This window comes from Quercus robur, chromosome 2 (assembly GCF_932294415.1).
Source record: "Quercus robur chromosome 2, dhQueRobu3.1, whole genome shotgun sequence".
In the NCBI taxonomy this organism is placed as follows: Eukaryota; Viridiplantae; Streptophyta; class Magnoliopsida; order Fagales; family Fagaceae; genus Quercus; species Quercus robur.
Genome location: NC_065535.1, coordinates 8,294,380 through 8,307,100, shown reverse-complemented (window position 1 = coordinate 8,307,100; position 12,721 = coordinate 8,294,380). Strand labels below are relative to the sequence as shown.

The following is a 12,721-nucleotide window of genomic DNA, read 5'->3' as shown; positions in this document are numbered from 1 at the left end:
TATACAGTCACATGACTTTACTTAATAGTTATGTGATTCCTTAAATTAATTTAGTGAATACGTGAATTAATATGTATCAATGATTTTATGAATTTTCACATATTATTATTATTATTATTATTTGAGAAACAAATACACGCACACACAAGGGAGAGGAAAATAGGTTCTAACATAAAAGCACACCTTAATTCCACTCAAAAGCCATTGTAACTTTTAAGGGAGGGTGGGACAAGTTATACTACACACAATACACTCTCTTAAGCAATTTTCACATATTATGTTGAAGGATATTCTTCAAAACAATATTAAATTTTCGTGACTTAATTCACCAAAATAATAATAAAAAAAAAAGACAAAAAGAGAATAAAAAATGTTAAGTATACATTAAACTATGGGGATATTTAGGAAACCTTAAAATTAGGCCAACCAAAGAGTTGTTTTTAATTTGGTAACTTTTTGACTCAAAAACATGGATTTAAAGATGAGATTAGATAGATTTTCACATTTAAAAAAAATCAAATTATATCTTCTTCTTCTTTTAACATAAATCCAAAATTATATTTCATATACATCCCTTCCAAAATTAAAATTTTAAAGTCTAGTGTTTATTCAAAAAACTAGTCTTTAATTTAAGTGACTGACTCAGATAATGTTAGTGACCGACTCAGATGAAAACTTATAAAATTTTGACATATTAACAATTTAAAAAAAATGTTATAAAATAATTTGTAACCATATCATTACTGCTGTGTTTGGTTCATGTAAAAGCATTTCCGAAAAATATTTCATTTTCCGGAAAGGAAAATGTTTTCATGTGTTTGGTTGCATTTCAAAAAAATTTTTGAAATTTTTTTTTTGGTGTTTGGAAAAGAAGAAGGAAGAGACAAAACCCAGGAAAAAAAAATCATCAAATCCAGTCAAATTGAAAGAAGAAGGAAGAGAGAGAGGCGACTGGGTTCGACGAGGGGCGAGATTGCATGGCGGAGGCGAAGGCGAGATCGGCGCAGTGCTTCGCGAGATCGCGATCGACGTTTCGCAAGATCACGATCGGCGCGGTGCTTCGCGAGATCGCGATCGGTGCGAAGGCGAGATCGCGATCGACGGCTCAATCTTTCTCCCTTTGTGTGTTCGTGAGATCGACGGTGCGATCGACGACGCGATCTCTCTCGTTCTCCCTTTGCGCGTCTGTGAGCTCTCTTTGCGCGTCTCAGTTCCGAAAATCATTTGAAGTGAAAATAGGAACAAAAATGAATTTCCGTGGTCAACGCTACTTTTTTACGGTCAACTGAAAATGATTTCCGGAAAATTTTATTTTCAAAACCAACCAAACAGCCTATTTTACGAAAAATGATTTCCTGAAACCATTTTCACCCAAAACAAACACACCAATGAAAAATTAGTTTTGATTTGATTCTACAGATATAAAAACATTGACCCCTATATGTCATAACTGTACAAAGATTTGATTCATCGAAACAATTTAGGAAACACAAATTCAAATTCAAATTCATCCCTGTAATTTTAAGAACCAGCTGTATCACTATTTAATTTATCAAGTAAAAAAAAAAAAAAAAATCCCAAAAGGTCAAAACATTAAATAATAATAATAAAAAAAATGTGAGAGCTACCCACCCCCACCCAATCTACTTTGATTTTTCTATTATCTTTCTCTCTCTGTGTCTCACTCTCTCACTGTTCATTGTCTCTCTCTCTCTCTCTCTCTCTCTCTTTGTATTTCACACACACACTCTCACAAATAAAAATCAAATGCCACGAAAACAAAATCCACTGAAATTAAATTTCCCACGAGACCATTGAAAGCAACTTTGTTGTTGTGGTGCTATTGGTGTTGGTGTGTGGGTGCTTTCAAAATCAGAATCTCTTTTCACACACTGACACTTGTTCTTCTTCTTCTTTGAAGAACCCAAAAAAGCCTCTCTCTCTCTCTCTGTGAGAGAGTTTGTGTGTTTTTTATTGGATAATTTTTTTGTATGTGTAATTTAGATTTGGAGGCAGAGCATTTGGGAATAATGCGGGAGAGCCAGCGATTTTTCGTGGTTTTAAACCCGATCGGAAAATCGCCGGCGATTTGATGGAATCGGAGCTCTTGGAGTTTGAGTTTTTCGCGATATTGAAACTTCATGGAGGTAATGATTTGGTGTGGCACATGTACGGTACCCAGATTTCGATTCCTTACCAAGCTTCGCTTCGCCATCGTTATTTACGAGGTAAGCTCTGCCATTTTTTTTGGGAATTTTCGGTGCTCTAAGAAATTGAAGATGTAGGGTTTAGTTTTTAGTTTTTTATTTATTTTTTTTTAATTTTTAATTTTTAGGATTATAGGCTGTGTTTGGTTGCCGACAAAGTGTGGGAAAGTAGTAGGAAAAAATTGGGGGGTGTTTTTGGAACTGACACTATACTTGAGCTTCGTTTTGTGTTTTTTTTGGGAACCAAACGCGGAGATTTAGGGTTTAAAATTAACTGATTTTGTTTGGGAAAAGAACTTTGCCTTTCCTTTTCTTTTCTTATTTTTTTGCTGTTTGGATTTTGTTATATTTATTTCTATTTTTGGATTTTTTATTTTGTTATTTATGGAAAATTAGTGCTTGAGCTGGCAAATTTGTTAGAGGAGAAATTGCACTACTTGATTTTGCTTGGGTTTTTAGTATGTGCTTTGTTTTTAGCTACTTTGAGTTCAGTTTTCTTAGATCTGTTCTTTTTCATAATGGAAAGAGGGAGGAAAAATAAAACTGAACTATGTTTGTAATGATTATTTGTTAGATTTATGTTTCACCTTAAATTCAGGTTTTTGATTGTGTTCATGTTTTCATTCTGTTTAGAATGCCCAGATGAAAATTTTGTTAGATATATCTGCATTCTTATTAGTTTTATGTTTCATCTTAAATTTCGTTTTTGGATTGTGTTTATGTTTACCTGATTAGTATAGAATGCCCAGATGAAAATTTTTCTATTTTTCTAATTTTGTGATTTTTTTTTTTTTTTTTTGGTGGTTACCTGCTTTCTGCTTCAGATTTTCTTGATTTTGGTATGGTTGGACGCTGCTAGTGGAAAATTCCTAGAACATCAACAGCAATGGCAAGGCCTAGAACGGGAAAACGAGGAAAACATTGCATCACACTCTTGTATCCATGACCAGATAATTGAACAGAGGCGGCGACCTGGTCTCAAGGTTTATTCCGTTACCCCACAAGTTTATAAGGAGTCAGATACCTCAAAACCACTTCATCAGAAAGGTAGGGCATTGCTTGAACTTCCCAAATCCCCTGTGAGGAAAAAGGATGCGAAGCAGCCTATTAGAATATATTTAAATTATGATGCCGTTGGCCACTCGCCAGACAGAGATTGTCGACGTGTTGGTGATGTTGTGAAGGTGAGTGTTAACATTAAACTGGTATACTCTGTTGTGTACATGGCCCATGCCAGTAAAACTTATGTTGGTTTGCTCATGTACCTGTTTCTTTAAACAGCTTGGTGAGCCTCCTGCGACTATTCATCCCAGGTCTCCTTCTTGCAATCCTCATGGTGAGCCTCCAATTTTTGGTGACTGCTGGTATAACTGCACCTTGGATGATATTTCTGGGGAGGACAAAAAGCATCGTCTTCGCAAGGTTTGATTTTGTTCTTTGTTTAGTTACTCTTATTTTGCGTTTTAAATTCTGATGAAGTTTGTATCAGTTTTCTTTGTGCAATGATTTGTGTCCTTCCTCTATCACTGTATGGCCACGGGCATTGTCATTTACATCACTCTTTTAGAGAGTTTTTCATTGAACAGGAAAACTTATCCTCTGAAAGCAACTTATTGCAGGCTTTGGGTCAGACAGCGGACTGGTTCAGGAGAGCCCTATCTGTTGAGCCTGTGAAAGGGAATCTGCGGTTAAGTGGATATTCTGCCTGTGGACAAGATGGAGGAGTACAGCTTCCACGTGAATATGTTGAAGGTATCTTCATCGCAATTGAGTAGCTTTTGTGGAGCTTATACCTTTCTGGTTTCTACGGGTGCTTCTTGTTATGTTGCTAATTAACTAACATTCTGTTTATTCGCTGCTTTTCCTCAGATGGTGTTGCTGATGCTGACTTGGTTCTTTTGGTGACTACAAGACCTACCACTGGCAACACTCTTGCGTGGGCAGTAGCATGTGAACGTGATCAATGGGGCCGTGCTATTGCTGGTAATTCTTTAATGTGACATCTTTTGGTCTGGAGTGTTATCTAACTGTTGCATGTGATAGAAGTCTGAAATTGGAGCCAATGGTTCTTTATTTTTTTTGTAGGACATGTGAATGTTGCTCCTCGCCATTTGACAGCTGAAGCAGAGACTTTACTTTCAGCCACTCTCATACATGAGGTCAGTTGGTTGTATATATTAAATTCGATGAGTATTGGAAGTAGTGTTTTGTGCTCTTCAACATGTTTTTGATCTGTTGCAGGTTATGCATGTTCTTGGTTTTGATCCCCATGCCTTTGCTCATTTTAGGGATGAAAGGAAAAGACGACGTAGTCAGGTAAATTGTACTTGTAATTTTAGATCCACAATAGAGAGATAAAGACAAGAAAATTAATTTGTATTGTTTTTGATCCGCACATTTTCAAATAGTAAATTGGAGTAATTACCACACATGCCCAGGTAGTTGATATCTACAATTTTACTTGCCCAAAAATAAAAAGGTTTCTTCATTTGCCATATTCAAGTAAGCAAGATGCAATGAATTTGCAAGAAAATGATAAGTCCTCTTGCCAATATAACCTAATTTTTGTGCCTTAACACTCTTAGCACATTTGCCTTGGTATGGTCAATTAAATAGAAAATTTTGATATTTTGTCAACCACTCATATGCAGCTTTATGAAATAAATACAATAAATTTTGACCTAAAATTTCTGCTTAGTTGTTGGTTTTTATGATAATTACAATGGCATTGGGTCAGCATTCTAATAAAGTTTTATTCTTGCATTTTGACATGAAGTTACTTTAAAAATTAAAATATGAACTTGGAAAATGAAAGCCTCAAGTGTTGCTTATATGCTTGCCTGAAAATGAATGCTATGGAACCTTCGTTTTTGTTCCTTAGTTTATAGATATATCTTGTCTTTTCGGTCTTCAGTATGAAAGACCATTAATGTCTATTGTTATAATTCTAGTCTTCTACATCTAAAGGTTCATTGGCACTCACTTCTGGAACCTTATTGTCACTTCTCATCTACAGGTTACAGAACAAATTATGGATGAAAAGCTTGGACGGATAGCGACACGTGTGGTGCTTCCACGTGTTGTCATGCACTCCCGATATCATTATGGGGTAATTGTCAATGTTTTTTATGATGCAGTGAATTGATCTCTTGCTTATTAATCCACATTGTTGAATGGCATTTTGTTTGATGTTTTGTTAATTTAAATTTCCTCTATATGATTTATGAATGTTTCATGGCAGGCATTTTCTGAGAATTTTACTGGTTTAGAGCTAGAAGATGGAGGAGGACGCGGCACATCAGGTTTTCTTTTATTTCTTTTCTTATGAAGTTTGTCCCAGAATCTTGCAGAAGTGGTTTATAAGTTGTCCAAAAACCTTTTTGTCATAGAAAATATGATATTTATGGAGGATGACATTTAGTTGGTTGATGTGAGCTTAATGTTTTTAAAATATAGGGAAGTAATTAGGACAGCAGCATCTTTTACTTTTTGACACATACCTCATTTAATGAAATTGAATATGTGATTAATCGTTTAACAACTTGCTTGCAGGATCTCACTGGGAAAAAAGACTTCTGATGAATGAAATTATGACGGGTTCAGTGGATACAAGATCAGTAGTTTCAAAAATGACACTTGCTTTATTAGAAGATAGTGGATGGTACAAGGCTAATTATAGTATGGCAGACCGTCTTGATTGGGGTCGCAACCAAGGAACTGAATTTGTCACCTCCCCTTGCAATCTCTGGAAGGGGGCATACCATTGCAACACAACGCAGTTGTCAGGCTGTACATATAACAGGGAGGCAGAGGGTTACTGCCCTATCGTAAGTTATAGCGGAGATCTCCCTCAGTGGGCTCGTTACTTTCCGCAGGCTAACAAAGGTGTGGTCTTATTTGTCATTTACCTCATATGTAGTGATAATATACTCATCAACTTCTCATTGTGCTTTGTTTTACGCATGCAATTACCAACTGGAATCACCAAAAAAAGAAAAGAAAAGATGGAATTTTGCTTGATAATTTGATTTAGAACCCTTCAAGAATAAATATGACCCAAAGCCCTGTATAATGAACGACAAACAAAATAATATCTAGGTTTCTATGGAACTGAAAAAATTATTCTTGATCCTGTATATACTTAAGATAAAATAGTATAGCTTTAGTGCAACCAATTTCTAATTGAAAGCATTGTGATGTGTCTGGTACCCCTTCTCTATGCTAACCAGTAAAGTTGTAACTCACCAAAATATTGATGCTAGGGAGTGAGATCCCTTGGTTGGACGGTCATCATTTCCACTGACCTGACAATATTGAAATCTTTTAGTTGGTATCATTGATGATAGTACCCATAACTCTTTTGGTGGTATGCGAATAAATTAAATCCATGCATTCTTCATTTCAAAGCATATGCTGATCCATTTTATGGATTTCAATATCAGGTGGCCAATTGGTCGGTTTGGATCACTAATGTAAAGTTCTGTAATATTTCTACAATTGCAGGTGGGCAGTCCTCGTTGGCTGATTATTGTACGTACTTTGTTGCTTACTCTGATGGATCATGTACAGACACTAACAGTGCACGAGCACCGGACAGAATGCTGGGTGAAGTGCGGGGGGGTAACTCTAGGTCAGATTTGTGGTTGGAACTTTCTTAACTAGCTCTATAAAGCTTGATATGCTATATAATGTAGTTTAAACCTTAAGTACCATTGTTCATGAATTTTCTCTTTTCAAAATCTAGGTGTATGGCCTCGTCATTAGTGCGTACAGGGTTTGTACGTGGTACTATGACCCAAGGAAATGGTTGTTATCAGCACAGGTGCAGTAATAACTCACTAGAGGTATGATTTGGAGCTTCAATATATATATAGTATCTACAATGCACTTAAAAAACTATGAACTAAACAGAAAGCCCTATATGTTGATTTCTCTGTTGGATTTGATGCCATGTTCGAGCCTTCTGTCACTGCTGTGGAGAGATAAGGTCAAATAAAATATAGACAGAACTTTGAATGTGTGTTTGGATGAGCTTGTTTTGTTTATTGTGTAAGTACAGCTGCCATTACAAATGAAAGCCTAATTAGATCCTAGAATGCTTGACATAGGAAATTGTCAAAATTAGCCCTCAAGAATAGGTAGCTTGATGGTGACTGCATTTTGTCTAGCGTTCTTTTGTTCCTGGTTTGATGCAGGTTGCCTTTCCATATGTCCACACCAGTTTTCTGTGTATCTAAACCTAAATAGGTGGGCTTGTCATTGATAGCAAACACCCCTCCTTGGACAAATTGGGGAACTTTGAATTAAATGCACGTCCATAAATAGGGATTGAAGTTCATATCAAAGTTACACATGATTATATACAATCCTGCATTTGCAGTGCAAGAGTTTCTTATGAAAATAGAACAACTGTGTGAAGACTGAAGGAGGGGAGTTAGGCATGGGTCATGGGAGTGAATGAAGTGTGACAACTGTGTTCTGATGATTTGAGCTTCTAAGTTAGTAGAACTCCATCAAATTTCTATGTGATGACTTGGATAAAAATAAATATAAAGAAGGCCACAACTGCTCCTGCTATTTACAGCAATTAGTGGGGTGAAGATTCATTTTTGGATTTAATTGTTTTCTATCTTTTACTGCAGTATTTCTCCCATTGTAATTCTAATAATATACTTTTCAGGTTGCCGTGGATGGTATGTGGAAAGTATGTCCAGAAGCTGGTGGACCAATTCAGTTCTTGGGCTTTAATGGTAATTATACTGTTCTATGTACTGAATGTTTATATCACAGAATCTATTTCTTCCCGGATATCTTTAAATAAATTTTGATGTCTGTCTGTAGGTGAATTGATCTGCCCTGCATACCATGAGCTATGTAGTACAGGCCCAGTTGTTGGATCTGGGCATTGTCCCAATTCGTGTACTTTCAATGGAGACTGTGTTGATGGAAGGTGTCATTGCTTTCTAGGGTTTCATGGTCACGATTGTAGTCAACGTGAGCTTTTATTTCTCTCTTTTCCTACTTTGTAGTTACTATTCAAAATGTAATATTATTTTTCCACACTTCTCAGCTATCTTTGATTTGCTTTCAACTCTAAATTGCTCTTTTTTACAGGAACCTGCCCAAGCAATTGTAATGGGCATGGCAAATGCCTCTTTAATGGGGTTTGTAAATGTGAAAACGGATACACAGGCATTGACTGCTCCACTGGTAAATAAATAACCTATTTTGTTGACTATTTCTTTTTTTATTTATGGTGAAACTGCAAGGAACCTACTTTTGGTGGCTTTCATGTTTTCATGGTTGATATTATTAGTAATCAATCATCCTTTCTCAAAAAATCATTCTGTTTATGGGGGAAAACAAATAATGATGGCAATGCCGTCCATAGCACTGGCTCATATAAGGGAAACTCTGTATCAATGTTGAGGCCATTGTTACTTAAGTTACAGATAAAGATGAGACCCACTTCATTCCAGGGACTTCTGAAATTTATCTTGCAACATTTGTTAGTGTCTTAAGGCACAGATCTGTTGGAAGAATGGCCAACTTTTGAAGGATGGTTACCTATCCTTAGTGTAAGGGTCAGTTGATTTGAGTTGAGCTTACCTTTGAGATGAGTTCTATCTCAAAGCTCATGGTTCAACTATTGCATGTATCATAACCATAGCCAACTCAAGTGCGGTGGCACAGTTTTTACACATAAACACAAGCCAGGTGAAGGGGTTTGGACCAACTTTCCTGGCTTCATAAGCGTCATTGTTTTATCCTTGCATGCACATGATGCTCTTTCTTTATATTATTGCAATCGGTTCTGTAGTCTGTTAACATTGTTCTTTGGCATAATATGCAGCCATTTGTGATGAGCAATGCAGCCTTCATGGTGGGGTCTGTGATAATGGAGTCTGTGAATTCCGTTGTTCAGACTATGCGGGTTACACATGCCAAAACAGCTCCATGCTCTCCTCTAGTCTTTTAGTTTGTAAAAATGTGCTTGAAAGTGATATATCTGGACAGCACTGTGCACCTAGTGAACCAAGCATACTGCAGCAGCTAGAGGAAGTAGTTGTGAAGCCCAACTACCACCGATTGTTCCCTGGTGGTGCCAGGAAGTTATTTAATTTCATTGGCAGCAGCTACTGTGATGCGGCAGCTAAGCGCCTTGCGTGCTGGGTGAGTTGCCTCTCTCTCTCTCTCTCTGGTTTTATTTGGTTCATGAAAGAACCTTACAGCATACACACATACACGACCTCACTCAACAAAACAACTCATAAAATCAACTGTTGAAGAGCTTATTACTGATTTTTACGAATCTAATCATGCGATAAGTTCTGGTTGGTAGATAGAAGAACTTTTCAGCATAAACTTAAATGGACAAAAGTTTCACTTTACATAACCACCCATAAAATCAAGCAGGGATTATGGTTGTGATCATCTTTAGTTTATGCCAAATCCTCCATTCACGTTTTACAGAGGTTCACATAGTGGCATCACTGGTTAATGAAGATGAAATTAGTTGAATATCTCACTTTCAAATATGAAAAATTGTGTCACCCTTGTATGCTTTAATTCAGCTCATCTATATACATGTGTGTGTGGTCTCTAAATGGCTCTCTAATGTGCGGGGAATACCATATATTTCTAGTTACATCTTTAATAGCTATTGCCTTGTTTTACTTGTAGGGCTTTAGGATTTCTTGTTGTTTGTAGCTTTACACTCATGCATATATATTCATATAGATAGTCTCATTTTTAATTTTTGGCTATTTTAAAACACTTAATTGGTCACTATATCTGCCTGACTAAAAAAGTTTGGACATTTACCAGATCTCAATCCAGAAGTGTGACAATGATGGTGACGACAGGCTTCGTGTATGCCATTCAGCATGTCAGTCGTATAATTTAGCATGTGGAGCATCACTTGACTGCTCAGACCAAACCCTCTTCAGTAGTGAGGAGGAAGGTGAGGGGCAGTGCACTGGCTCTGGGGAAATGAAACTCTCATTGGTTGATCGTGTGCTCAGTATTTTCTTTATGAGTAACAATTCCTGGAAAGGAACGTCTGTAAAAAATAGGCAGCTTTAGTTTTTCTTTTTTCCCCTTCTTTTTTGGGTTAATTTTTTGGTCGGTTGTTCAATTTGGGCTTGTAATTTTCTAGGGTTTATTGTAGGAAAAAAAGGTTTCATGTAAAAGTCACAAGCCTTAGGTGTAGTGTTTCCTTCCACTTTGCCCAATATTATGAGAAATTGGGTCGGAAGGTTGCTTGGGCTTTCAAAGCTGAAAGCCACTTGTAGAGAAAGTTTGAGGGTAAAAAAATGGAAAAAGAAAAAGAGAAAAAGAAAGAAAGAAAGCTTTGTTGAGTGAACAGAGCTTTTTGGCCGAAGGCCATGAATGAAAGTAAAGAAAAAGCTTCATGTTGTATTGTTTTTGTCTCATATCCTCTCTTTACTTGACCAGATTTTTCTTTCCATCGTTGGCATTTGAATGGTGTGCATTGTGAATGTGATCTAATTAAGGCTAAGAAACTGGTTCTAGGAATATATGTAAGTTATGCATTCAATTGGTCATGAAGTCGTGACCTTACACTACATTTAAGACTTATAGCATAAGGTGCCAGTTGAGCTAGAGTTCGTTGACTCTCAATAATTTTGATCGCATTATGACAACATTTCTTCATGACTGAGAGCAAGTAAAATCAATACCAAATCTTGGCTTATAATTGTATAGGACCTGAAACAATATATCTTCTAACTGATATTATAAGTTATCTTCAAAGTTAAAACTAAGAATCTGGATCCAAATAACATAATAATCTTGTCCTCGCACATGTTTTATATTTGATATTGGCCCAGATTTCTGTTTTGCCATTAGTCAAGTTTTCTGTTAATATCTTGATAGTAGAAAGTAATCGCCAATTACAACGTTATAGACTAAATCAATCTAGCTTCGTTTTGGGTTGTTGCTTTCCTATTAAAAAATGAATGCTCTTATAATTCCAATTTAGAAATGGAGTTAGATGCTAAGGTTGTTGTAGACATGGTGTCTAACTTTACAGTGCTACGTTCTATTGCGACCGATTGCAAAGAGTTCATGGGCAGGATTCCTTAACCCCGTCTTAAATAACTAGAGGGAAATATTTCTCACGTTAAGATGAGGCATGAATGGACTATGATAGAGCTGTGAGAGTCTTTATCATTGCTTCTAAAGTTCATATGAAGATTTTTAAAAAAAAAAAAACCAAAAAAGCCTCTTTATAATTCTAATTTCAACGTTATATATGCTTCCTCAAATGGAACTATTCATAGTCGGCAGTCATTACATGATGTGACGTCTTTCAAGAGTACAAGTGACATCTCAATAGTAATAGTATTCTCTGTGATTTATGGTATTCTACCGTTTGAATCTAACTTTCTCTCTTGGTCCTACTATTTATTTATTTCACAATTTATTTAGGGTGTGTTTGGATACTGTTTATTTTGTTGAAACTGAAAAATTATTGCTGAAAGTACTGTAGATAAATGTAAGAGTTAGTTGAAATAGTACAGTGGACTGAGGCTCCTGAATAGTGTCAAAAAGTGCAATAGAATCTATGAATAGTAACAAAAATAAGTTAAATTGTGAAATAATTTTAATTTTTTATTCTTAGCGAATCGCATGCTTAAATGATGATTGCTTGCAATCAATTCACCTCCATTTACATCTCAAGCAATTTTCAAACAGGGTTTAAAAAATTGACTTAGTTTCTACCGGTAAAGTCATCAGATCAGGTAGCCATAGCACATGCATGTCATGTTGAAAATGACGCAGGGCAGGACACAGTTGACAGTTCTACTGAATTGTAACAGCTAAGGAGAGGCCCAAGGGTCCTACAGAAAAGGTGCATCAATCTGCTACAAAGTGAACCAATTATTTCCACAAATTGCTTCAGTATTTCAAAGGCACCAAACTGAGCACGTACACTCATTGCCGACATTGCAACAGAATCAATTTGAATGAAGGAGAAGACAAAAGTGGAAGCTTCAGCTTTAACATTTAAATGGATGCAATAGCTTTCTTTCATTCTTGGTTTTACTCGCCATTAGGAAATGTTAAGAGATTTTATGTGAATAATTGGGATTGGTATCCTCACCCGCTTATCATTAATGTACTGGATTGACCTTTCGAGTTTCGATGTGAAATATCTTGCTCTCTAGGCTCTAGCTGGATCAGACTGGGCCTGCTTTGTTCTAAAATCTGTGACCTTTAAGATGTTCAATCTTCATTCATTTACTTTGTTATTGAGTTTTAAAGCCGAACTTAAACTTAATACTAATATCTACTTTTACGTTTAAACTTAGTTTGTAAATATCTTAATTAAATGATCTTGGTACTCAAGCTCTGTAGAATTGGTGAAGTAAACTAACCGTGTACAACAGTTACTTAAACCACATCTGTTTATGCATATTAATTATTACCCATTAGATTCATTTAAAATTCAATAGTATTCCTGTATAATAATTGGAATATGATGCGAT

The 12,721-nt window shown here is 36.1% G+C and overlaps 1 protein-coding gene across 1 annotated transcript; it reads left to right on the top strand.

Moving 5' to 3' along the window:
* Positions 1-1,672: 1,672 nt before the first annotated feature.
* Positions 1,673-10,628, top strand: LOC126712181 (uncharacterized). The gene is made up of 17 exons (XM_050411403.1): positions 1,673-2,228; positions 3,032-3,391; positions 3,489-3,629; positions 3,827-3,959; positions 4,077-4,190; positions 4,293-4,366; positions 4,449-4,523; positions 5,224-5,316; positions 5,449-5,509; positions 5,760-6,092; positions 6,711-6,837; positions 6,952-7,051; positions 7,888-7,957; positions 8,049-8,201; positions 8,322-8,417; positions 9,061-9,380; positions 10,035-10,628. The coding sequence occupies exons 1-17, from the start codon at positions 2,142-2,144 to the stop codon at positions 10,290-10,292; spliced, it is 2,595 nt and encodes an 864-aa protein (XP_050267360.1). The 5' UTR covers positions 1,673-2,141; the 3' UTR covers positions 10,293-10,628.
* Positions 10,629-12,721: the final 2,093 nt, after the last annotated feature.